At 42.7% G+C, this 27,909-nt stretch overlaps 1 protein-coding gene across 1 annotated transcript; it reads right to left on the bottom strand.

Annotated features, from left to right (window-relative positions):
• Positions 1-893: 893 nt before the first annotated feature.
• On the bottom strand, positions 894-22,275 carry CYBB (cytochrome b-245 beta chain). The gene is made up of 13 exons (XM_009946792.2): positions 22,190-22,275; positions 19,682-19,777; positions 18,145-18,255; positions 14,227-14,311; positions 12,829-12,974; positions 11,784-11,974; positions 8,085-8,214; positions 7,176-7,268; positions 5,499-5,752; positions 5,055-5,217; positions 4,070-4,216; positions 2,718-2,842; positions 894-2,004 (listed from the first exon to the last, which is right to left on the bottom strand). The coding sequence occupies exons 1-13, from the start codon at positions 22,232-22,234 to the stop codon at positions 1,878-1,880; spliced, it is 1,713 nt and encodes a 570-aa protein (XP_009945094.1). The 5' UTR covers positions 22,235-22,275; the 3' UTR covers positions 894-1,877.
• Positions 22,276-27,909: the final 5,634 nt, after the last annotated feature.

Genomic DNA, 27,909 nt, shown 5'->3' with positions numbered 1-27,909 from the left:
GAATTAAAATACACCCGTCCAAGACTCTTCACATGACAAATATGCTGTCTCCATTAGACCTCTTGCAATTCCTCTTTGCCTACATTCTAACAATATAAAAGCCTGTCATATTTCCATTAAAATCAAAGACAAATATTTCAATTCTCTGCACAGGATGAGAGCCTTACTATGTTTCAGTAGCAATATTTTTTATTCTGCAGAAGAAGTTTCTTTAGTTCTGCTTGTGTTCTATTCTGATTTAATAGGTGTGTTTCGAACAGAATCATGTGGATTTAAATATGGCCCTTCTGAGGGAAAGAACTGAAAAATTCCCCACCAAGAGTTGATCTTTGCCAAAGCGTTCACCAGAAACTGATATTAATAAATAGGAACTGGTAAGCTGTCCTTCTAAGTAGTGTGGAGTGCTTGGATAACATTTTAAAATGGTGTAAAGGGAGAACGCATCCTGTCTGGCAAGTTGAGGTGTAAAATACGCTACATGCAACCAGATGGCTACACAAACTTGTCTGAAATTGCAGAAAGAGACTGTCACCTGAAAGTGACAAGACCACCACTTTCTTCTGTGAACACTGTAAGAACCTGTCAGCAAAGTCTCGTACTGTGTAGGAGCTATCGCAGAGCTTGGCTGAGGAGTTTAAAAGTCACTAAGCAGGTGACTGGGCTGAACCCATGGTATGCTGAACTGTGGCTTTTTCGGGATTTTTGCACTTGTTTTTTCATATTTTTTTTTCCTCTGCTGCTGGTTTTAATACTTGCGCTTTTTTTTTTTTTTTTTTTTTTTTTTTTTTCCCCCCTCTGCTGCTGGTATTAAAAATTTTTGTTCCTCTTCTTTTCTTTTTTTAAGAACCTGTTACCTGTAGTGTACCTACAGAAATACTGTGCTGTGTCTTCACACATCAGAAACTTTATTCATAGCTATTCTGGCTACTACCCACATGATCACTGTTTTATCATCAAACCCATTTCACCATCAAAGAGGAACAGCCGAACAATAGGGCCAAAAGCACTGTATGCATTTAAGAATTCTTCAGAAAATACCCATTTAGCGACAAGTTTTTTCAGCCTTGAAAATCAGAAATGGCAGTCTTGAAAACACAAAACCTCTTCTTGTTTGGATCCCTGCACCGTGAATTTGAAGATGTGAAACTGAGAGCGTTCGAAGCAGTCAAGCGATGGCTCACATGCCAGGTGCGGGACTTGGTGTGATTCTGCCCTCATCATCCCCCCCCGCAGCTGGGGTGGGGGTGGCGCTCAGAAATCCAGGTGGTTGTTTTCCAGTTCTCTGCTTTCCTGAGGAGGAACAGCTGCTTTTCAGCTGCCTGCGTTATCTCTTGGTCAAGATGTTTAGGCTTGTATTCAGAAGCCTGAAAGATGCTGGTTCCCAAGGGAGATTTCATCTTGTAAGGAACAATCTTCCCAGTCACCCTTCCCCAACCCTGCCTCGTTCCAGGGACTGGCTGCATCCAGGATAAGCTGTGTCCAAATAGCAAGCATTATGCTAGAACGCTTTATTGTTTAATAGCATTGAGCTTTATCAGTGTGAACTGGCTCCCAAATGCACATGGCTGCCTAGACCCTTCCGCAGTCATTATGAATAATAGGAGGATAAAGGCAGTTAATTGAGGGGAAATCCCCTCACACAGACAAAGAAAAGAGATTTCTACTAAATTGCCAGCACGCAGAAGGCAGTGCAAACTTCCCTAAGGTAAAACTTGACTCTTTCACTCTACCACAGCGCCAAAATAATTCCCAGGAAGCAAAGGGATTTGCTTTAGTGTAGCTGAGATTAGGAGCTGGGCTGTCCTTCCCAGACTCCAAATGGAAAAAAAGATCCAGTCTTTAGACTTTGTATTAAATGACTCCCGCATGCTTGGGACTTAGAAATTTTCCTTGTTAAAAATGAAGTGTACTCCTCGCGGGTCAGCTTCTGAGTTGCTGATGCTCTGCTTGTTGAGTGTGTCAGCTAGGCCTTCGGGCCCACAGAGAAAAACACCTATTCTGGAGCTGTTAAGAAAATGAAAATATGGTCAGGAACTAGGTATGGAGCATCTGGTTGTTCTTCATGTAAATCAACCTTACATTCTGTAGGTGCAAGATTTTTTTCTCAGTTACAGGAACTAAAGTAGAACTGGATGTCTATCCCTTAAAACTTATAACCACTTAAAACTTGCAAGGCACTTACTGCTGCTCCTAAAACAAATGGTGGCCGAAATCTCAGTGCAGCAGAAGTCAGTCAGTGAGGACGGGTTTATTGACCTCAATGAAATCAAGGAAATAGAACTTCAAAGAGCTTATGGCACAAATTCTTGAAAGGAACTGTTTTAGGGTTTTTCCAACTGGTTTTGGGTGCTCAGCTAAAGGTCATCCATATTCAGGTTTTTGAGGTAGAAAGTATTTTTGATGGTATTTAGACACTACCTGATATTCCTGTCTACTTCAGCTGGAATGATGCGATATGTCTTTTCTAAAACTTCTGCTAGTAATTAGACACTCCACGAAGTACCTCACCAAAAAAATTGGTGATTTAAAAAAAAAAAAAAATAGGTTAAACCAGTTTAATAGATAATGTCCATGGCCAAAACAAGAACAGAAAATCCCTTAAGAGTGTTTGAAAAAAAAATGCTCCTCGAACTTTATCAGCCAAAGGGACAAGATTGTGCCATGGTGGCATTTAGACAGAGGAAGTCCACAGGCACTATCAATCTGTACAGGCTTACCCGGGATGGTGCCCCGCAATAGTTTTGAACTCATTTTCCCAGTTAGGTCTTCCATACAAGGTTTTCTGTTTAAGGCCTGTAATCACATCTTTCTCTTCTTCATGATGCACTACGAAGTGAGTGGCCTATGGGAAATGAAACACAAAGGACAGTATGAAGACAGAGTTTGTTATGGCAGCATTATGTCCTGTTAAAAAAAATAATTATGGTAATACATACTGAATTATTTCCAAAATGTGAATATGGAATTTATGGTGTTTAGCAACAAGACTAACATCAGTAAAGTCCTGAATATCAGTGTCTGTCTGTCCCCCCCTTTTCCCCAGATTGGGCAATCTCAAGAGTTAAAGCTATGAAGCATTGAAGACAACAATTAATTACATTTCTTTTGCAATGAAATGGTTTAGTCTTAGAACCGTAAAATAAAGCTGTAAATTAACCCAAAACTTCCCTTTCAGGTACAATAATACAACTCCCTTGACCTTAATGAAGTCCTGCCAGTTTGATCTCTGGAAGGTTTGATCCATATGAGGAGGTCTTGTCCACCCTCCCTTTGTAACTTTCACCTGTACCAGCGAGGCTAAGTAAAGCCAGGAAGAGAAGAAGTGGTTAAGGGCATCAGGTCAGGCCTTGTGGAGTTCTGCAGCACTTTTGTATGAGGAAGAAAGTTACAGGTAACTTTATTCCCAAGCAGAAATTGTGTGACTTTTCTTCTTTCTTTCCTGTTTTTTCTATTGCATGTGTGAAGATTTCCTACCTTGCTCTTACCCCTCCCTGTCCGTCTAGCTGAGCTAAAGCACTTTCGGCACATGGTGAATTTTGCAACAGTGAGATATAAGTAAAATGAAACATCACTAAAAGTAACGGAGTGAGCACCTTTCCTGACTCAATCACTCATTCTTAAGTGGCTCATGGAAGAGCTGCTCCTTTGTATCCCCACAGCAACCAACATGCATGGGACCAGATAAAGGGCTCATGAGAGTCCTGAAACAAATATGCTGCCATCGCTCGGACTTTGTTCAATCGCTTTTCCAGTCCCAAATGCTGTTAATTGTGCTTTAAACAGCATTAGCTGTGTTAGAGGTACTTGCACGGTCAGCTGAGGTTGCTGCTGAGAGGAAAGACTGGTTCCCAGAGCGCAAAGCCAGAGTAAACCAGAAAGGAAGTCAGAGTGCACATTAGCAGCTCATCCCGTGTAACTTCTGATGGATAATACCTGTCTGCATTTAAAACCTCTGAGAGCTAGATGGAGGCCCAGGATAAAGACCTTTTGAACATTTCTCCAAACATAGCAGACTTTCTAACATCAACCTCAGTGCATATGGAAGCCGTATTTTCCACCATGTTGTTACCTGAGATTCATCCCAGCCTGTAAGGTAGATGTTATAGCTGAGAAACTCTGCGTTATTCCTCTCCTGCATCTGAGCCTCCAGAGATTGCAAGAGGTCAGCAAACCATTCAAAGGCATGAGTGTCCCTGCAAAGCCAGTAAAAATAAATCTGGAAGAGACAAGAGTGAGCTGTCAGGGCACGTAGCCACTTACGGTTTCTGCTTTTATGTCTGCTGACAGAATGAGGATTGTAGAGTTCTTGTAGAAATTGCCCTGACCACTTCAGTAGATGGGTAGGCTGGTATCGAAGCTATTCAGGGGTTTTGACACTGGTAGGGTTGTGAAGCAGAATGAGTGACTGCAAGAACAATGAAACATCTTTCTATTTCTCTTCTACCAGCGGGTTACATTTTTAGTTCCTGCTGTCCTCCCCGCCCCTGCCCCCCCCCCTTACATCCTTGTAAAACAGTTTGTTAGGACATAAATTAATGATTTAGAGGTAGAGCCTATCTCCCTGTCTGCTGGCAGGCAAGGTAAATTAAAGCAGGTAACAAAACCAGTTCTGTTCTCTGAATACCTCCCCACACCTCTGAACAGGGAGTTTCCAAGGGCAAGAGGGGAGAGGAGGATGGTAGCAGTGCTCTTCCACTGACGTAAAGTTGTTCTCGCTGTGCTTAGGGAAGGAATGCAATGTTTGCACAGGCTGTATTAGTGCCTTGGTCGTTGTGTTTCTCACGCAGATTGAACAGCATCTCCACTGCAAGTGGAAATTCCCAGGGCCACAGTCAGGATTTGCATGTGTGATTTTGCTCATAGACTATTTCTCCTTTCATTTTGTTTTTCCTTTTGACCCTCCTGCTTCCCTGCCTGCTGGTCTCGTGAGGTAACTGGACTCTCCTTGTAGGGCTCACACATGTCTGGAGCCAGATCACCTTTGCTGGGCCTGCTTTGATTTGAGCTGTCAGCCCCTGAACAATTACATGGGTTCTGGGAAAGAGAACAGGTACCTTCTTGAGTTTTAGGTTGGTTGCATCATGGCAGTATTTGTACCAGACAGACTTGAGTACAGATGCAAAGGGAGTGACCCCTATTCCAGCTCCAACAAGCATAACAGTTTCATAACTGAATACATCCTCACTCGCTGTTCCAAAGGGGCCATCCACAGCTATCCTACAATTGAAAGTACACTTAATAAATCAATAGTGAATATTTATTAAAATAACAATAAAAAGGTAAGGTATTTGTCTGCTACAACACACATTTGGGCTGAATACTAGTCAGCAAAAGAAGAGGTGGGGTTGATTGGAAGAAATTGTGAAGAGCCATCTAAGGCCCACATCTGTGATGGAAGTAGTTAAGGATTGTATCACAGGTGCCACCAAACTGGTTGAGCAAAATTCAAACTGTCATAGATGTTGGTTGACTTTACTATGGAGACTCTTTGTACGTACTTGGGCAACTTCCACGCCTCCTGGAATTCTTGCTTATCACATCCGCAGACGTTGAACAAGCCCTCTGTCCAGTCTCCTACAATACGGACGTGGATGCTGAAGTAATCCTCTTCTGGAGCAGAGGTTAATGTAAATGGGTGCCATTCCAGTTTAGACACTGCTGGACATTGGACAAAAATGTATTGCCCAACCTCCATCTTGAAGCCCTTCTTCATCATCTGGAGCTCAATTGTCTTGAAGGGATGAATGACCACCTACAGTGAGAGGAACAAGGGTAAAAAAGGGAAAAGAAAAAGGCTGTCTTCACTGTTCACTGATGTATCTACATCCTCAATCACTAACATCATCCTCTGTCATGAGAGCAAGGAAAGCAGGTGAAACTTTGATCCCAGCTTAACTGAGAGAGAAGAACAGCACCTGACAGCCAGATGAAGGACTGCAGAAGATGCTGAGTTTTTGGTTTAAGTATTTTTTCACACCATGCCTGAAGCCACTCCAAAAGGGACAGGTCAGACTGGCATGTCTGGTAAAACATCACCAGATCTATGTATGCACATTGTTAATTGCAGATGCGCATTACACAGTGGCACAGAGCAGTGTTAATGGATCTGACTGTATATATAGGGGCAAACCCACAGGGCTATTATACAGATAGGGAACTGGATAAATGCTACCACTGGAAACTGGTGTTTTCGTGTTATAGCTGGGTGGGACCTATAATATGGGCATTTGCATTCTGACTATCTTTAGCCAAGAATAAATAGAAGTGGTATTCTAGAAGCAAGGCTAGTATTTCCATGATTTTTTAATCCTTAGGTTGTCTGCCAAGGTTATTTTCATTTTTCAGAAGAGATTTGCAAGAGGGAGAATCAAGTCTCTCCCTCTATTAATGTAGGTATTAATAATAGTGCTTAGGATTGTGGGAGAAATTTTATGCCAACAGGGAGCTAAGTAAGTGCCACTGACATATGGTGTAGAAACGGCTCAGAGATATTTTCGTAAAATTACCAAAAAGCACACTAGTATATGGGAGCATTCCAACACGTCAGCATCGTGCCAGGGCACAGCAGAGACATCTAATGCCATCCTCCAAACCCTGCTAGGATTTGAACAGGGTATGCCCACAGGGTGCAGCAAAGTGCCATGTGAGGAAATTCCATTGGGAAAGGCCAGGTTTTATACGTTTGAGCTTAGTGCCATGCTAATTTGGCTGTCAGACTTTCAGAAACAGTGTTCATATCTCTGCAACGCGCCATAGGGAAGGGAAGCTCAACATTAGCTTTGGCTGCACAAAATAGGCACCCCCTGACTCTCCTTTTCAGGACTCATTTGTTCTGCTGAAAAATCAGAATTCCTAAATATCTGGTAGTTTTGAAAACAAAGATGTGGTATCTTAAGTTACTCTTAAGGCTGTGGAATTTCTACATCATGGAATTTTTCACTCAATACACAGAAAATTAATTTCTCTTTCCTAAGATCAAGTCCTGTGCCTTAGCTAACTTCCTCCTCTTTAGAGGCAGGCTACATTTAGATGTTAGAGGTTAGCATCATGACAGCAGCCAGAACATTCCTTTCACTGATAACATTGTCTGTTGTGTAGGAGCCGCTGGCTTTGCTGCACCATTTGGAAAAATGGATAATATTTTGCCCGGTGTTAAGCGTAGTGCCAACACATACCTTTGTGATAACAACCTTCTGCTGTGATCTCCAGAACCGCACCAGCCTCTCACACAGATACAAAAACATGGGACCTACTACCCACTTCCATGTCTGCAAGCAGAATAAAATGAGAAGTCAGATGATGAAGATGGCAGCTTAGATTTAATCGAGTCCTGGAAATGATAAGCAGACATGAAATTCAAGTAATCTCTAGTTAGTTATCAACCAGAGTAGGGAACCTTTAAGAGATATGACACCTTCAAAATTACTTCTGGTCAGAGAGGGAATTTCTTTCTCTGTTGAGAGTTGCAGCTGGCTTTTTAGTTGCTACCAGAGTTACAGCAAGGTATTTTCCTATGAGTGATTTTATCTCTTTTTAAAAATTAAGATAAGTGAAATGGGGAGTAAAGCTCTGAACGTACTATTGACTCAGGTCTGGACTACTGCAGGAAAAGATGTGGTTTCTGTTAACAGATAAGTCTGAAATGTGAGCAACCAACCAGTCTGGTTAGTCAATAAAAGCTGAAGTTTCAATGCCACATTTCCAGAGGCATTAACTTTCTGCTAATGATCATTAGTCCATTAATAATGTAGAACTATTTATTATGTGGATTGTAGCACTTTCTAGAAACCCCCACAAGCCACAAAGTACATTTTGGGTGAACAGTTCTCAGGTACGATTTGCTCTTTTGCTTTGCCTGTTAATTGTGCTCATTTTATGGCACACTGGAAGTGGGTTGTCTGTCTGTCTGTAGTCCATTTCTGCTTATAATCCATTGTGTTGAAATCTGTTGCTTTATGTAAAGCACTGAAGAGCACTGCGGGTTACACAGCTGCTTTTCTACAGCAAGTGCATGTGTTATTTAACGAAAGGAGTAAAGTGTAAACATTTTAATTTGGATTAACATTCAAGACAACTGTTCTTACCATAGGAGGATTCCCTGAAAACTGGGGGATTGGGCAAGCTCCCTTCTTCCCCCAGTGAGTGAAGTTCTTGTAGCAAATCTCTGGATTATGTTCAGCCAGACTCTCAGCTGTCTGCCCCCGTACAATACGCCTGGAAACAAATAAAGATCATCAAGACAATGAAATTAAAATGAAGGTATCTGTCCCTTATTTTTATTCTCTTTATGTAGATTTGTGGACTTCTGCAGTGCTACAGCTTTGATACAGCTTTACTGCTCTAATCAACACACAAAATTCCTATTACAGTGATAAAAATGGGGAGCAAGTTTTGTGGGAGAAAATACTGACTGCAAGATTAGGTGAGGAACTGAGAGGTATGTCCAATGCCATTTCCAGGATGTGGTCACAATAGGAAAGCTTCATTCTTTTCAGAGTTATCCTACTTTTTCCTTCAACAAAAACAAAACCTGGTGTGGGTGACCAGTACAGAAATTATTTCTGTTGTTTATCTTAGAAATTTGGAGAGCCCTTTCCAACATTCAGTCTGTCTTTGACCCTTCCTCTCCCTCTAAAGCTGTGGAGTAGCTGTTCAGTTGCTGTGAATGAACACAGATGCTTCTGACACAAAGCAGCTGTGCCAGCTATACCAGCTTGTGTCAGCTGATGATCTGGCCTCTATATTCGTGCTTGGTTAGGGATTTTTGTTGTTGCTGTTGTTTGGTTTATTATAGAGAAGCCTGATGGCTCCAGTTCAGCTCTATTTACAGTGGCAGAGTTAGTGCTGAAAGACAGTTTCACTTTTGAGGGGAAAAAATATCTTCTGATCTTGTTCGCTATTTCCTGCCTCTGTCTGGAGTTCTGCCCACCTCAGGGGTGTGTGAGTCCCAAAGCTGACAGGAATTAGTAAGACAAGGGTCATAGTGGAGAAATTCAGATGAAGATCCGCTGACTTTCGCTAGAAATGGTCTGATTCTAATCAGGTTGTTCAGTGTTATGCTAATATGATTCGGTTGATATCTTTTTCCCATGACTTCTCTTTCTGCTTTTCTAGCTCAGTTTCCATTGACCAGACTATCTTTCTGATCTTTCAAAAACCCCTGGTGTCTAAGTCATGTGTATGCCTAGCTTTCAGTGACAGATTTATCAGGGGGTTATTGGAAAACCTGTACACAGTCTTGAAAGTTAAAAGATTGCACTGCTTATAAATATTACTAATGAACCTCTTCCTCATTAAAGGTTTGATTAACATCCTGCCTGAAAAATAAAGGGAAGGAATGACATTGTCCTAGGAGCATCACGAGTTGCAATTTGCAGGGGCAGCACCAGTTGCAGTTTACTTCCCCACTAGTGACAATGGGTTCAGCTGAGCTGCCCTCTGGGATGACTTATGGGAACAGGAGGAGCCCATTTCCTGCCACTCCTCACCCCATTGCTTAAGGGAGAGTGGGCCTGAGGGGTTTTGCCTTGCCCAACACTCCATTCAAGGTCTGACAATGCCAGTACCCTGTACAAGAGAAAGACAAGACTTTTTTTCCCTTATTACTCAGTGTAGATGCTCTTCCAGTACTGTAATTAAGCTTTCAGTAGTATAGCCTTTGAATTAGTTCTTTTTCGGCTGAAAGTTTTACTTTAGCTTCCAAGGCAGGGTGATCAAATCTCCGTACTCTCTCCTCTTCACACAGAATCACAGAATGGTTTGGGTTGGAAGGGACTTTAAACATCATCTAGTTCCAACCCCCCTGCCATAGGCTGGGATGCCTTCCACTAGATCGTCTACTATGATGGGAAGTTTGGGACATTTGTCTGTGACACACACCTCATGCACAAAACCCATCAGTCCTATCAAAGTACTGTACCAACTTGTAACGAACAAGAATCCACCCCTTTGATTCTATTAATTATCTTTGGTTCAGTTTTCTGAATACACATACATGTATGTATGTATATATACATAGGTATGACAGACAAGCTTCTGTCTCCTGAGATTAACTGACATCTATGCCTGTCTCTAACATGTTACTTTGAGACTGGCAGGTCGTACTCACTCCGTAACATCCATCTTTGCACACCTAAGATGCCTTCCTTGAGTGTAAAAAGCCTGTCCAATGTTTTTTAGTGTATTAGTTTTTTTCTCTAAACTCAAAATGTCGTTCTTGCCTCTAAGGCCAAAGAAGTGAGGCCACTGAGTTCACAGCCAGAAAGCATCCTTCTCTGCAGATAGTAATATTCTTGTGTTCTGTCTCCTTCTAAAGGACAGATGAACTTCTCTAACGTTCAACCCCACTGCTGCCCAAACTTTCGTCTTTTCAATACAGTGCAATTAAAATGGTGGAAGTATACTGAACATCCAAGTAAATAAAAAGTCAACTCTTATGACATACATGCTCATCACTGACCTCTAGAAAGAGCAATGCTTGCTTTCTGATAGCGTTGTGTAGTAACTACTGGTGAGTTTGGACATTTTGTCAGTAACTATACAATATTTGTTGCAGGAAACACGAACCATTTCTTCTTTTCCATCAACAGGTTTTGCTCAAACCTTCTTCTTGTTTTGGAAGTCAGAATGGACAAATATGCTGGTGGTGATTCTCATCTGCCTTCTATTTTTGTTCTTCCTGTTGTAGTCTCATTTCTGTCTTTTTTCCTGGCACTATTGGCCTGAGGGGAAGTGTTTTTGAATAGTCACTTTTGCTGGGCATTTTTAAAGCATACTTCCTAGTGCACCTAGAATTTTCTTTAAAAAGGACAATATAGTATAATTATGAAGTATGAAATGTGGCCTGGATACTTCAACATTTTTTAAAATTTTATTTATGCATCAGTTCTGTGGTTCTATAAAATGGAACTAAAGTTCGTTTTTCTAAGTGCTAAAATTGGGTTCTCATAATGCTAAAATTCATTTATTAGGCTTTGCAGCTATTTCAGAAGAACGTATGGAATAAGCCAACGTCAGAAAAAGATGTTTGGCATTTGGAAGTTACAAAAACTTAAGAGTTGCCTGTATTTGAGCTACAACAGCTAAAAATCTATTCTGAAATGCTGCTGATATTAAAAGTTCATCCAAGTCTGAAAGATAAATTTGTGTTACTGTAGTTTTTCATTTACCCCACCAAATCCTGAGCTCTATGTCATTTTTATGCTGAGGTCTCCTTACTTGCATGTGTGCAACTCCTTTTAGGGGAGAAAGATAAATGAACAATTATTAACCTTGGAAAAGAGCTTTCCAATTAAAATATCAGGAGAACTTGAGTATCAGTGAGCTTAAGTATGCCAGAGTCTCATACAGCCTCGTGCACATGCATTGGCTTTTAACTTGGTGGTCTGGGTACTGGTTGGGGAAGGTGTGGATCTGAGTCACTTTGGCAGAGCCTTGTGGGTGACGGGTAGGCTATTGAACCAGTCGGCTATTGTATAGAAGGCACCTGCCCCTGCACCTTCCCCTCCCAAGTCTTTAAAGAAAAATAAGGTTTCCATTCCATTCTGTTTGGCTCCTGCATGCCAGATGTGCAGTGACAACACTTAGCAGCACAGCTGCACATGAACAGCTTGTTGCATGTATCAAGTGAGAGCCTCTTGGCTCTCAGAGCCTACACTGGCCCATCATTACCATTGAAAATAACTGCTGCTTAGTGACTTCAGTCCCTGTACTTACACGTGTAGAGCGCTTTACATTAAGATACAGTAGTTATCATGTATGGTGTGTTAAGTGCAAATACTCACCCAGCACCATGGATGACAAGGCCAATAAAGAAGATGACAAAGAGATGGTGGGTGTACCAAAATACTTCAAAATACGACCTTCGGATGGTTTTGGTGGATGACGTGATGATTAGTATGAGGGCCAGCGTGATGATAACACCAGTGAGACCAGCCAAGTACGTGAAAGCCACATATAGGCCCCCCACAGGATTCTGTGAAATAATTGCACATGTTGGTCTAAGAAAGGGGTTGTATCAAAGGAGAGCCAGCTGAACCATCAGTCTGTCTCACTCACCAAATCCTTTACCTTGTTGTAAGTCTTTAAGTCATCCCCTGTGAATTTTTATGCCATCAATGCCAAAATCCCACTGCATTTTTGTTGCACTGCAGATTTACCTTTAATAAAGTAAGTGGAAGTAGAGAGAAAGGGTTTCCCACCGATTCACACACTGAACATTGTTTCTTACTCCGTCACTGCTCAGCAGTACAGGCCTGGGGAAGGTGAACACATTTGCACAGCTCTGTTTTTAAGAGCCTGAGTCCTACATCCATAAACGTCCAATAAACAAAGAAACGTTTGAGTACCAACTGGTATGAATGCCAAATGAAAGCTTTCCTCTTCAGTGGCGTTGTGCAGCTGTGGGTCTCGCAACTCATACAGAGATTGGATGCTCAGTGCTTCTGAGCAATGGGGAAGCTCCTTTTTTTTTTTTTTCCTTTTTTTAACCAGACCTTAAGCAGCCCAAGTTCAAAACTTTTGCCTTGATTTCGGTGTACCTTTCTGTGTGTCACATCTACCTTAGTCAGAAGACTGCTTTATAGGGTATTTGTTTTCTCATAACATTTCAAAACTGCTTTGAAACCCTCAGGTGAAAAAGTTTGAAGTACTACCAAAATTCAGCAGAAATTTACTGACTACTATAGAAAAATGAATTATACAAGGTTTTGCTGCAAGATGGCCCAAAGGCAGACTGTGCACACCAGAAACAGGCACTCTGCTCAAATAGTCTTGTGTGATCATCTAAAGAGAGGTAATAATGACTCTTCACAGCCTGATGTCACTTACCCCAATAGTTTTTCTATAAAAGTTGATGTAGCTTTCATTTGCTTTATCACCAAGGCTAGAAAGTACAGCTGCCAGAGTTCCTTCCTCTTCAACACGGGCTTGCACACTCCACTCTACGTTGAATAAGTGTGCGATGGTGTGAATTGCTAGGAGTGGCAGGAAAGAAATAATCCTGGTTAAGCATAAGACAAGTACTCAGTGGTTTGGGGTAACATTTGAAAATTTGTTAATATTTGTCAGCTGCAGCTTAAGACCTTTGCCACTCTCACCCTCTTCATCACAATTTCAGATCACTGACACGATTTACTGTTAAAGCTTTACCATCGGAAGTTTACATGGTTTTGGGTGAGGGAAGAAAAGAAGTAAAGGGAGGTTTCCAGCATGTCTTTCTTCAACAAAGACTTTCAACAATTCAAGTAGTAGTACCCTAATAGATGGGAAACTGAAGCATGGGATGGCTTAAATTATTTGTCAGGATCATCCAGGATTTCTGCAGAAGAGCCAGGTGACTCTGGACCTTTTTGGTATCACATTCGCTAGTGCTGCTTTGTTCTACTGTATTGCTAATCATCACTAATAATGTTCCTGCTGAGCTGGACGTGTCCATAAGCCCAGTATCTCTGAGGTGTTTCACACTACTTCCACTACACATGATTGCAGAGGTAAGCTGTACAACGCTTTTCAAAATTTCCCCCCTTTTGTATCACCAGATACTTATTCACCTTCAAAACAGGGTCTGATGGGTACAGATCTAACACCCCAAAACAATCCACCTCTGCTGCAGACCTCCTCTGTGGCCTTATGTTAACTGCATTGCCCTGCTCCTCTTCTACAAAGTGGTGGTGACATTTCAGCCACAGCTCACAAAGAGAACCTGCTCAGCTCAAGTAATCTACTGATATGAAGACTGTTCTAGGATATATGATTTGTAAGGTACTTGCATTGAGAAGTGACAAATTCGATGGGGAAAAGAAAAGATAGAAAACTCTTACTTTAGGAAATGAGAGATAAAATATGAAAACATTTCCAGGCCTGTCCAAGCTTTTTATACCTTTTTCTTTCATAATTTCTATTACTTGTTTCAGACATACCAGCTAAGAAATAACTCTAAACAAGAATTAAAGCCAGGTTATCTGGTTCTGAGGGCATTGCTAAACACCCTTTATTAACCAGTGTCATAAATGGTGCAGATGGTTCAAGAGAAAAATATTATTTATATTTTGCTCTCTGCCAGTTGCAGAATAATATTTGGAAGCTGATTTAAGCCTTGGCACGTGTTGACTCCCTTAGCTTAATGACATCAGGTCTGTGTCCATATCCTTAGGAGCTTGAATCCCACCTGGCTTATGTGTAAAATGCACAAGAAAGCAATAAACAAAGAAACATTTGAATACCAACCCGTATGAAGGGCAATCATCCATGCCACCATTTTGTGAAAGGTGAGGTTCCTGTCCAGCTGTCTTCTGACACGGGTAGAGCAGCACTTTGGGTTTGAAGAAAAAAGGTATTTGAAGACTACTGGTGATGTCTACGCATACTTAATTTAAATGCAGGGACAAAACCAGAGGTCCTGAGCACAACAATTAGTGGCATTGCTAGTAAAACTCTAGAATTCTTAAATACAGACAAAAACATTTCCCCCCATGCTTCAGAATATGGGAATAACAGATTATGTTTTAACATGTCCCATTGAAATGAAGTATTTGATAATGAGAAAACCCTGAACATCCAGTGTGACAAAAGTATGTATCTTATCTTTGTTAAATTACATGTTACAAACGGAAGGAGGGGTCATAGTGTGTCACGGCAGGGTGACCGCTTTGGTAGAGTCTCAGGTTGCCCTCTAGCATCAGGATCCTCTTGTGGTTTGCTGTAGAAACGGACTGTAAAGTTTGGGTATAACTGTTTTGGGGAGTTCCCACCCAAAATGTGCTTGTCACTTATGGTCAGTGATATGAAGTGATCCCTTCCCAAAAATACTGGGTGTACTTGCTGGGCATTCACTTGCAACTTGTTGCTGGAGTTACCCAAAGAGGAAGAAAAAATCTCTAGTGATACAAACTGAAGAATCTGGTTCTTGAGAAAACCAGAATATTTCATTAAGAATTATAACAGGCTCCTAACAGGCCCCATCTAAATTGTGCTGTAGTCAGTGGGGTTTTTTAACTATAGGTTCCTGTAAAGCTACCATTTGCTGTCTCCACACAGTAGAAAGCGTGATTATTCTATATTGTATCTTTATATTGCTTTTGCTGACTGGCAAAGGGAAGAAAACACTATGCGAACTAACACAAACATTTCCTCACAAGAACCATGTAGATGTTTTTCACACAACAAATGAAGAGAGACAAAATATTCTCCCAAGTGTTTGCCCGACATTAACTTCGTAGATGGCAAGGTGAGGTAACGTATCTTCCCAGCTGATTAGGGTGGAGCTGGTCATCCCAACCATCCAGGAGCGAAACAGAAGAAGCGGTGATGAAACACCAGAACAGTTTATTTTCTGGTTTGTTCTTTACTTAGTGGAGATATACCACTTACTCTTCCATACCAGTCCATTTCTAAATGTCCCATGAGTATTAACTGCACAGATAAGTATGCGAGCAGGAAACAGTTCTCTCCTTTGGTTATTCTGCAGCTGTGACATTGATTAAAGAGCAAACTCTTACGCTCTGGGGCTATTGCAATGACTTCGGTAGACTATAACAACAGCCAGGAGAAATTTTGCCTTCTGTGTATCATGTGTCTTGTGACACGGTTAAAAAGATTGTAGAATAAAGTGTAGCATAGTGAGGAAGTGCCAACTCTGCTCGACTGCCTTGCAAAAAGCGCTTGATCATTCTGTGTTAAGAAGCAGAAGGCCAAGCAATGGCAAAATGCTGTAGCTAGGGTCAGTAGTGAGGCTCATTAACAACAGTGATGAATGCAGCAATAAAGAGCATGCAAAGACAACATAGCTGTTCTTTCAGTTAATAACAAATAACTTTGTAGCGTGTGATTTCTGGATGGCGGGATGTAAAGGACAAGAGTCGCCAGCACATTGCTATCGAACAGTGGGTTTGAACAGTTCTTCCCTCTCCTGAACCCCAATGGCATCACTGTTGGAAAGGTCGCTACCCTTTCAGTAAGTTATGTGGCATTTTAAAATCTTGATTTTTCTTACGAGATCCTCACAGGTGTTACTTGCAGAGCATAGCTAGTTAGAGACAACTAACTAGCAGGACAAGCATAAGCAGCCGTACCCCTGCGCTAAAGCCACTGCAGTCCTGACACTACCACTGCCACACTGGGCTGTGTGTGTTTTGCTTAAGCTATAAAATTACCTCATTCCTGAGGTATAGCTTTATTGCAAAAAGCAACCAAAGTTAAACAAACTCCAACTGTCTAGCAGGCCTGTTTTATGCCCCTCCCTCACCTCCTTGCTCATCCTCAGAGCCCTTCACTTCCTCACACAGCCCGGCACTGTCACTGAGACCGGGAGCTGCAGGCAGGTGGCAGAAATGGAGCTGCAGCTCTCTGCATGGTTCTCACTTGCAAACTGGGTGTAGCCTGAGTGAGACTGTATCACAGTGCCCAAGGCAGAAGGACTTACTCTGTAGCCTGAATACTAAGATATACGAGGGACAGCTTTATCAGGATCCTGGTTAGAAACGTCAAGCTGTAGATGATAGGAGATGAGCAATTCAGGACAAGTAGCGTAAAGTCCTGGCTGGAATACAGTCCCGTGATTCCTTGGGATCAGTTTTTAGCCTGCCGGTACCATCTCCAAAGCTCTTTCATTGCTTTGACCTCAGAAAACCTCTGCCCAAGCTGCTTTCAGCTTGACTCCCTATGGAATCTGCTTCAGACCTCATGAAGGCCTTGTATGATCAAGAGCTCATCAATATTTGCTGTTTGCATTCATGCAATAGCAACATCAATTCTTACTAAATTTATGCTCATTATTAAATTCTGCAGCCTGGGGAGTCAGCTCTGAATTTCGGCGGATACTGGTTGATCTTCCTCAGGGCAGGGGAAGAACAACTTTAACCCTACAGTTTTACTCACTATTCTTTTTTCCTTTTACATGCATGGGGGTAGAGGTACAGCTGCCTGCTTTTGTAGCGTCTCAGAATCTGGAGGGGTATAGCACAAAACTGAAGCCCCGGTCTGTGTAGTTCCAACTTTATATTCTTAAATGTTATGCCTTAAAAAGGCCAGGACACTGGCCTTACACCTAAATGTAACTTAGGAGCTTAATATTTGGCAGACACATCTCATTTATTCAGCCACACCAATTGCCAGGATATATGTACTAGATGGAGGTACAGCCTGAGTTGTCTCTGATTATTTTCTTATTACTCTATATCCCACTCTTTCCCTGTGAAGGACTCTTGAAATGCTGCATCTATTTTACTGCTTTCTCTTTTGCTCCACTTTTTCAGCCCCCAAGGCTGCCTCATTTGCGTGAAAGAATTTATAACAGATTTATAGATGAAAATCAACTTCAGTGAACTGTTTTTGCGGACAATGTCTAACAAAGAGGTTAGAAAGAAAGGAGAAATTATTATATATTCAGAAGGACAGTTAGTGAGCTTGATGAGGATATTGCATTTTCACTGCACCATGGCATGCATCGTCTGCATTATTTCTGCTGTAACAGCCAGAGCTCTAGATTTCAGCAGTGTGATACAGTCAGTACTATCATAGGAAGCCTCTCCAGCTGTCACCTAGAATCAGTTGTCCTTTTTATAGTGATGGTTCCTCGGTGCTGTATATAACACTTGCATTTGGGAGCAGGAAGTGGTCAAAAGGCCGGTGAACTATTTCATCCTGAGATGGAAATGCAGCTCGGACAAGAAAGAATGTAATTTATGAACCAGCTGAAAAAAGTCCCATTCTGAAAGTCTGTGAAAGACTACATTTACTTTAAGAACTGCACGTGCAAAGACAGAAGACATGGGCGAATATCTCGCTCTATAAATGGGTGTTGCGTCAGTGACAAACAAGGCAGATGTGTGTAAGCAGCACCTCGGGCTGCTGCCCGCCAGAGGAGGGACTTTGCACCCAGGGCAGCATGATGCCCAGGAGGCAAGAAAAAAGGGAAGACTCAAAGGAGGCTAATTCGAGGCTAATGCTCTCAACAGAGCTCTAGATACACCAGAGGCATATAGACCCCGGTCTTGCTCATAGCAAAACTCCAGGCTTATCTACTTAAAAGAGGACATCTCCAAAGCACTGTGTGTTTGGGGAACTTGGATGAAGTTGCTTGGTGTATCTGCAAGGCTGCTTAGGTTATTATCTTTCATAAATTTTGAAATTCTTTCTTCATCTTACCGCACTTGATCCTCTGAGGAAGGAGAGCAAGTTTCGACATACTGGCAGCAGAATCAGCATGCAATTGAAATTCAGACAAGCTGCAGGGGCCCTTGCCAGAGCCAAAGCACGCTGTAATTGGAAAGATGCTGTTATTAAATGCATCACCTAATACATTATCCAGGACATGGTTAGGCACAGATTTTATTTATGCATTATATCACAACTTTTCATGAGTGTGAGATCTAGAATTAGTTTACAATGTTCACGTTTCAGCAGTCATGCTTTGGCCAAGTCAGAGATACACATGCAGACAGAACACATCCCTCCAGATAGACACCTTCTATTTCCAGTTTTGAAATAATATGGTTGCACAAAAAGCTCCCTGTCATGTCTGACAATCAATGGCCAAGCACAGATGCAAGTCTGAGCCATTAGTAGAGTTTTCTGTCCCAAGGCTGTAAAGAAAGTCTCACTGCTGTGGTTTCAGTTGGCTGGGGGGTTATGGTAGACAGGACAGCTTATGAGGGAAGCGGTTTTATGTTCTCTGTTGCCAGTAAAGGGAGTCTAGGGAAATTTGTTGCCTCATCTTTTAGGAGTATATTCCCTTAATATTGCTCTTCATATCCTGAATGATTTCAGATTTTTGAACAAAGACTGTTTGAAAGGAGAGAATAATGAGCACATTAATCTAAACACAATGAGGGGATGGAAAATACAATGTTTGCTCTCTTTGCATTGGTTGGGACCCTTTCAGGTTTCAAGTCACAGTTACTGACTTGGGGTTACACTGAGCTCTAGTTATCCAAGCACAGGTCTCTCTGACTTCAAATGCAACTGCACCGTGATTGCAAGGGACAGAATTTTGATCCATAGGTCTGAAGCCGTGTGCCGAAGGGGATTTCATGCTTTGTTGAATTAAACCATGGCTTGGCAAACCTTTTACAAAGTGCTGTGTTCTGTAATTTGAAGCTTAGACTGATTTTTATGTCTGATCAGGCTTTCAAAATATGTGAACAAATGAATTTTCTCTGTCAATTGGTCATGACCCGCAGTAGCTTTGGAAGCAAGTTTGTAGTAGGACACATAATGCTGCATTAACCAGCTGGATTATATTGCATAGCCCAGGGTCCAGGATCACTTCGTGGCTTGACTACTATTCACACACTTGATGAATATGTGAATGATGATTGCTTTTCAGAGCTAATAGCTTTGTAAACTATTAGCGCTATGAAAAATGATTGCAGGATAGTTCAATGGCAATATTTTATTAATCTTTTGCTTAATAAAGCATCCACAATTCATGGTCACTTTAATTACCAGGAGAATAATAGTTACCTGAAAAGATCTTTAGAATGGGATCTCTCTATTTTGCATACCAGCTTTCTACTCAGAAGCAGCGGACATCCATCTGCATTCAGTTATATGTTTGCACGTGACTTTTAACTCCTACGTGAACCTGCTGCTCCAGCCACTTAATCCTGTTTCAGTCAAATAAAACTAGGAAAAATTGCTATGTGCTCTGTCTACGCCAAGATAATACATGTTTTGTACTTACGCCAAGGAGTACTCTGGTGTAGAAGAATTTTGGTGGGACATCATATACAAGATAGTACCACCAAAAAAGGAAGACATTTAACCCCAGCCACACAAGCTGAAAGAAAAATGAACAGGAAGCTTTACAGTTTGTTGTTAGCGATCATACATCTGAATCTATACAGTTCAGATAATAGCTAAACAGTTCATTGAGCTCCTGTTTGCACAGAGAGGTGTACTGCAGGGTATGAAGTGTTCAGCAGGGGTGATAGAAATTGGCTTTGAAGGTCTGAAAACAGCCAGCAGAAAATATTCAACACAGGCACTTTGGTAGTGTTTAGACTACCCAAAACTGGGCTGCTCCGTAGCGGTACGGCAGTATTCTCTCACACTTGCACATCCTACAGTGCAGGTTTCTTTAGGGAAAGAGAAGCTATTTGCCCTTCTCAAAGCTATCTAAGGCAGCTACAAGCCCTTCCAGCTGAAAAGACCATAGCGAATCTGAGTATTTGCCCTCCTGGAGATGGTTGACTGATTTCACATCACATAGTGAAACCAATCTGTATCAGTGCACCATCAGTTGAAGCAGACTTACTAAGGGGTGCATGAAAACAGGGGACAGAACGTCTGAGAACTGGGAGAAACCCCAATGTCTTTGGTTATAAGTGAAGGATGCCAGAAACAGTGACACTGCAGTCCCTCACCCTGCCTAACCCATATGTTTTGCTAGTTCTTTGGCCCAGCTGACACTGTAAAAGACTTGGGATTAGTTTAGATCTTGAAAATGTCTTACTCTTGTGGCATAAATACAGGGAAATTAAGGGATTTCCATCAGAGTAAGGCAGTATATGGGAAATCCCCAAGTCATCACTAAAAACCCAAGCTCATCTCAGGATTAAATGCTTAGGATACGTGTTTAAAGTGAGTGTGTGCCACTCCCGTGCACGATGGCCTGACAGTGTGCTCAGAAGACCAAGACATTTGGCATGATGCTTGGTGGTCTCTTACATTTCTTCTTGGTGCTGACCCACTGGGAACATGGACCCTTTGGACAACACTCTGACACCCGCTGGCAAATTTGGGTTGAGTTGCAGAGTTAGCAGCCATCCATGCTCTTTAGCTGGGGCCAGTGGAGGCAGCATAAGCTGGGGTCAAGGCTGCTGTGTTCCTGTTTTGAGCTACATCCATAGAAATTGTGGCTGTCCTGTTTCTATCAAGCACTAGACAACCCTGTACCTAGTCAGTGTGCAGTAAAGCTGCAGAGGACAATGCAGAACACGTTGGTAAGGCTTCCAGTGAACGGTCCTTTTAGCTGATTTCTTTATCAGTGACTCCGTTAGTTTCCTTCCCTATTAGCTGGCTTTATTATAGCTTTGAGGCTCTGAAACCAAATTCCTTATTTGAACAAAATAAGGCCCTCTTACTTAATTCTTTTAGTATTTCAGTTCTGGTGGGAAAAAAAAAAACAACAACAAAACAACAACCAAGCCAGAATTCACCTCTCGGCAGTTTCAACTTCCTCAAGTCATTGAAGGTGAAAGCAAACACTGTTACTGCTTTTCAAAGCACTGAAGTGCCTGGGTTATGTTCCTAAACTAAAGCGGTACATCTACAATGTAATATGTAAGTATTGATTGTTCATAGCAGCAGAAATAGCTTTTTGAATAAAGGCGATTACATTTCAGTCACAAGCGACAAATATGTAAGTTCTGTGACTTCTTTTTCTTCCTCTCAGTACTTACATCTACTAACCACACTTGGCAACAATACCTTACCTGGTGTTGTATATCTTTATATATATTTTTTTTATTTAAAAAAAAAATAAATGTATGACTACAGCTCTTGTATTACACTGCAAAGTGAAAAAAGAAAACGCTGAAATATTAACCTCTGTCTGAGCTTTCTTCAAGGAGGACTGCCCTGCTTTACTCTTGTAACACTTTGAAATGTGACTGGGATTTCCAGTACCTTTAAATCTTGCTCAGAATTAATTTAACCTCCTTTCACAGCCACTCTATGCAAGCTGTATATAAACTCAATTCAAATACTAGTTGTCTCCACAAAGGATTCGTGAATCTCTGCTCTAAATTCTGGAATCTGACACTAACAGAAATTTTATACCATCAAGATACTGTGCTTTCAGTTATACCCACTTTTGTTTATAAAAGTGCAAGAAAGGGTGGGCTTTGTAATTGCTTCCTCTGTTGAAGCGCACATAGTTAAGTGAGATGTAATGTTATCTGTTTTCCTTAAGTCACTGTTGCATCCAAAAACCCCAGATACTTAAATATTTCTAACAAAGCAAATGAAAATTAACATATGATCATTTCTCCATTGACAATGAAGCCTACTGCAACTGAGATATCAGACAGAGCTCCTTAAAAATTATCCTCTTGAGCTGTTCCACTGCACTTGCTGCAGTAGTTTCAGCATAATCAGATGCATCGCTCACTGGCAGAGTGAGATCTGCTTAGTACAACTTTCTGTAGAACTTTTTACTAGACACAAATCACAATAAAATTGTACTTACAACGACGAAGATGGACAGTCCTTCATTCTCCACCCAGTTACCCATGATTGCCTGAGACGAGTGTGCACAATGGCCCCGTTCTTTCTGGGACAGTGGCTATGTCTTCTCTCATAAGGAAGTGAGAGCAGAAGCTTGCAGCAACCTGTTTCCTTTCTCATTCATTTAGGAAATAAGTTAACCATTGAATCATGTCCATAGTTCTGTTTCACATGTGTTTCTACCATCTCTCTATATAACTTTTCACAAGTCAAACATATATAAACTGTTGAAATAGGCTATTTTTTCCTTGTGATGCAGAGGATAAAATAAATTACATAACTAGTCAGGTTTTCTGCTAAAAAATGTATCGCCACTTGATATAACTTTCAATGCTGAACTGTAACATAGAGTGCACAGAAGAGTTTTCCCAGCCTTGTCTTTTTCTATCACCTCAGGTCTGGAGTTGCCACTCCTGCTCATCCTCTTTAATAAACAATCACTAGAATTATTTCTCTTCCAGTAATTCAATGTCCACAGAAGCTTCCAAATGTAATCTAACAGTCCTTATTTCTGGTACTTGCAAGCCTTGCTACTTCCTCTCTGCTTGGGCCAAAACCGAGGACATGGGTCACTAGATGGGCTATTTTTTGTTCTTTGCACTCTCGCAGAGTCTCCAGTCCCAGGAACCATGTCACTATATAAGAAAAATACTAAAGTAAGCATTTGGTTTTTGTGATTAGAGAGAAAACTATGGGAAATTTCCCAAATGTATTTTAGAGCTTACAAGCCAGAGGATATTTATCCGAAGTGTCTTTGTTGGAAAAAAAAAAAATAAAAATTAAGGGAGGTGAATGATTTCTGAATGTTTTGCCTCTGTGGTATCACAATTCCCAAACTTGCACAAAATGGAAGTTCGGAGGAAGCTTTGGGATTAAGAGGGACCATCCTTCTGCAAGGTCCAGGCCCGAGGGAGGAGCAAGGCCTCCAGACCTGCCTCCTGCTGGCTCATCCTCCTGCGTGTTCCACCCACTGTGCCACAGAAACACAGATCCCCTCCCAAATTGACCAACACAAGTCTGCCTCCTTTCCAAAGAGGTGCAGCCTATGTACGTATGGTATTCTTGAAAGACCTTTTTAGACTTCAGAGAGTAGCAGAAGGGCAGCGTGAGCGGTGGTGTCTCTCTGCCAGACCTGCGACACCCTGTTGGACCCTGCAGCCTCTCACGGCTCTGAGCGAGCCTGGCGTCGCCTTGCGCCGCGCTAACGGCTTCAGAGCACAGCGGCGTTTTCACAGGCCTGATCCTGCACCTACGGGGAGCAGGCAGCAGGCTTCTCATCGCATTGGAATGGCTGAAGTTCGCACTTGAGAGTAAATGCCGATCTGCTCTGCAACCGAGAGCGAGATGGTGAACAGCTAAGGAGGGCAAGAGCTGGAGCGGTAGACAAAACCTGTGTGACTCACATCCATCAGAAAAGTGACTCAGCACAGCCTCCCTTGCTCTGGACTCACTCAGAAGCTAGCTTTCTTAGGGTCTGATGCTGGCAGTGTTGAGACATTTGGCCACGATGTAAAAATGAGGATGAGGGGAGCCCGGGCAAATACCTGTGTTCCGGCTAGTGGCTCTCTTCCTGCCTCTACTTCCAACATACCACTGCCTTCATTAAATTTCTCCTGGAATGTGACCTCCATAAGTGACCTAACTGGGACTCGAACAAAGATCCATTACAGAAAAGAACCTTGTACATTTCTACATTTTTCTAAAACAAATAGACAAACATAGTTATCTGAACACTACAGGTGACTTCTGCATTATTTTTCTTCTTGAGAAGCATAGCAGTAACAGCTCAAATGTAGCCCAGGGACAAACAGCAGTCCTTCAGCCTCTCACATAGGCAGGACTGTTAGTGTTTCAATCATCTTCCTCCAGAGAAGCCTCCCAAGCTTCAGTAACTGGAAACCAAACTGAAGTCTTCAAAACCTGTTAAATGGGGTTTGGAGCAACATCGTTTGACAGTCTCTGTGATGGGCCAGGCTCTCATGTGGTATCAGTCACTTCAATGGCCGTCCCAAATGGATGTCAGCAGAGGGTCTGGTCCCCCATATTCTTGTTTGTGGAGGTAGCCTTTGGGAGCTAAACAGCTAGAGCGGTTGCGGAAGGAAAGGAGGGGGACAGTTCTGATTTGTGGATGTCCATTCTTACTGTGAAGGCTAGCCTGTTCTCCGTGCCCAGAAATGGCAGTGCTGTTGCTGCCTTTTTCTTCCCCTTAGGCTAAGTTACGGGGGTGAACAAGTGCAGGCATCCAGGATGCTCAGAGCTTTGGCATCCCTGCCTTGTCTGTTCCTCAGGCACCAAGCCACTGAAACACGGATTTACTGGCTCAGGAAGTTTCTGGCGGGCCACAAACCCAGCAGGTGCTGGTTTTAGATCAGTCACAGCAGTAGCAAAGTCTGACATCCTCTTAACAGCCTGAATACAGGCCATGAAACAGAATATATTTCAGCTGCTCCCAGCAGTTTTCAAATGCACATAGCTGATCTCACTGCCTGAACTCAAAAGAAAGGGTAGAGGTGCTGGGCCCTTGCACAGCTGGTGAGTTCTGGTGATCCCTGATGCTTTCCCATCAATGGGAAATGCTCCCATTAATTTCAAAGGTGACGGGACAACACACAGCAAACTCTGCCTGGTTCCTGCAAGTGACAGGTGCAAGTAGAACTGGTACCAAAAGCACCCACACGTCACCCCTGATTTAATTCTGGTGCTTGCACCTTCTGAATGAGTGAAATATCGTTGCTGTAATATTACAAAGACTTGCACGTTTTGTACTTTGGTCTAATTTGAAAAATACATCCTGTACAAGAAAAGGCAACCTTGGCAGCTGTGTATTAAATACGTAGGAGTGTGTAAAACTGGAGTACGGAAAAAATTAAACAGTATCTCATTCTGTTTCTAAAATTTCTTTCAAGCTAGCTGATTACGTGCAGCGTTTTTCATCCTTCTTTGCACTGAAAAGTTCAGTGAACAGTGGTTCTTGTGCAGCATGACAGTTTTGCAAAAGTATTCAGGTCTCAGGGTTCTGAGGGTAATTTTACGCCCTTGCTTAGGAATTAATTTAGTTCTTGTCCTGCTTTGTGTAATAGTGTTCTGTGTATTCCTGCACAAATTTAATGCCTGACAGTTGCCATTGGCCCAGGTGTTTCACACCTGCTTCCTAAAAGAGACAATGTAAAATTCTGCACGTATAAAGCCCAAGAGACTGATATGAAGAACAGAGTGAAAGAGACCCAGCTCCTGCATTGCTGAGGATGTTGCTGAGCTGAGGTTGCTGAACTCCCTCCCGTGTAGCAGAAGGAAAGCCAAGGGGAGACCTCGATTAGCCTCTTATTTTGTAGCCCGAAAGCTTTATTTAGAATGCTGTGCAATACTTGTTTACCATCCTTCCCTTGATTCTACACCAAAGAGGAAGAAGCGGACAAGAGACATGTCAGGCTGGCTTTTCTGAAGGGACTGCCTTCACACGCAGCCTGAAGCTGCCACTGTAGGCACTTGCCTTCACTCAAACGAATGACATAGCCTGAAACTTCTGCTCTTTTTGTTTTGTTCACAAAATAAACGATTCCATGCTGAGATGAGGGCAGAAAAGCGGATAGATGTGAGGCAGGAAAAAAAATGTCAGGGAGACTCCAGTAAGGACTGGCAGATCCATGGCTTTGCTTTACACGATAACCCTCAGTGTAGTTCCCTGCTCCGGTACTTCCTCACACTGCCTTTTGCAATGATCATGAGAGACCCACGTGCTGTATTTAAAGAATCCATGTATGATCCAGAGGCTATTTGCCGTATCACTCTCGGCTTGAAGCCAAACAGCACTATCACAAAACAGGCCAGAATGGCTGCGTGCTGCTGCTGCTGCGTTACTGGAAGGAAGAGCCACGACCAGCGATGCACCCTGTCTAAGTACAGATAGAAATGTTGTTACATTAAGCTGGCAGTAGTTTCCAAGTAGAGCTGGAGTGGAGTTAGGATAGCATAACCTCCTATGCATAAAGGCAGAGGCCAAAATAACCTGTCTTCATGTGGGACGCAGGGAGAGGGAGCCCAGCTTGCGGCCTTTCGGCAGGGTACCAGGCTTTATGATCTGCCAGTCTGGCTCTGGGACTGGAACACAATTATCATCTATTTGCTTCTCTCTCCCTGTGTAGCTAGACTGCTCTTCCCATGGCTTCAGGTCCATTACCTTTACATGTTTGCGATAGCCCGGCGTCACTCTTCTCTGCCTGGAGGGAGGGACTTCACCACAAGATGTTGGCCAACAGTCTTCCACTCAAGAAAACATCTCGAAAGATGCAAGAATTTTTCTCCTATGCTCTTACCGTGCACCACCTCGGTGCCTTTCAGCCCAGACCTAACAAACTGAAATTTCAGCGAACGAGCTTTTCAGCAGTCAAGCTGCAGCTCGGGGGGAGCAGGTGGTTCACCAGGCTGCCACCGCCCGGAGGGCTGGGTGCTGCAGCAGGGTGGCTCAGCAATGCCACCCGCTGGGCAGCACCCGCCGACCCGGGTGCAGCACCCGGAGTTTGTGGAGTACAGCCCAGCTGAAGGAGCTGGAGGAGAAGTGTCCATTCCGTCCCAGACCTTCTTACCCTATGCACCTGCCCTCGCGTCACCTTGCCTATTGCATCCCTGTTCAAAATCTCTTTCTTACTTTTCCCTCCCTTTCAGTGCTGGGCTGTCCAATCCCATTTCTAATTAGCAGTTCACGATCACTGTCTGGGAAAGGACCTCCAGAGATCCACTAGCCCACCTCTGTGCTTCCCAACAGGATCCACCAGAGCTGTATCACTCCTGACACACGTTTGCATCACCAATTCCACAGTTAGCAGTGAGTGACGTGCCTCACAGCCTGCTATAGCCGTACTTTGGTAGCTCATGATCGAGAGTGTGCTGTGTGACAAGAAGCCCATTTAAAAATGCATCAGGCGAGAGGTGTGCTCAGATGGTGTTAATGGACTGGGCCAGGCACGGGGGAGTGAGATCTGTGTGGGTCTGCACACATTCAAAGATGAGGAGGAAAGATGGGCAGGGACTCTTATCAGGGAGTGTGGTGATGGGACAAAGGGTAATGGTTTCAAACTGAAAGAGGGCAGATTTAGATTAGATATTAGGAAGAAATTCTTCACTGTGAGGGTGGTGAGACACTGGCACAGGCTGCCCAGAGAAGCTGTGGCTGCCCCCTCCCTGGCAGTGTTCAAGGCCAGGCTGGATGGGGCTTGGAGCAACCTGGTCTGGTGGGAGGTGTCCCTGCCCATGGCAGGGGGGTTGGAATGAGATGGTCTTTAAGGTCCCTTCCAACCCAAACCATTCTACGATTGCCTTTTGTGTGGAAGTGCTGATCCCTGAATGGTAAATTAAAATTTAATAAAAAATGTAAACTTAACATTTAGTGACAGCGGGCTTGTTTTCTTCCTCAGCTTTTGCAGGTCACTGAAAAATTTCACAGACTCCCCAGTGTCTTTAAAGTACTGCACGTGGCCTAATGAATGAAAATGTGCCCCAACAGACACGTAAAAAAAGAAAACTTGCCTTGTCCCTTACCACTGCCCACCACCCTGCATGGTATGCCAGGATCCCTTGGGGCACAGAACAACGAGGTGTCTCCCCAGACAAAAGCACAGGAGATACACTGCCAGAATCGGTCTGGGGACTGCTGCAAAAGGCAATCATCTTTGATTTCGAAAAACA

The sequence above is a fragment of the Leptosomus discolor genome, chromosome 1, assembly GCF_034619465.1.
Source record: "Leptosomus discolor isolate bLepDis1 chromosome 1, bLepDis1.hap2, whole genome shotgun sequence".
In the NCBI taxonomy this organism is placed as follows: Eukaryota; Metazoa; Chordata; class Aves; order Leptosomiformes; family Leptosomidae; genus Leptosomus; species Leptosomus discolor.
This window is presented reverse-complemented; position numbering and strand designations above follow the sequence as displayed.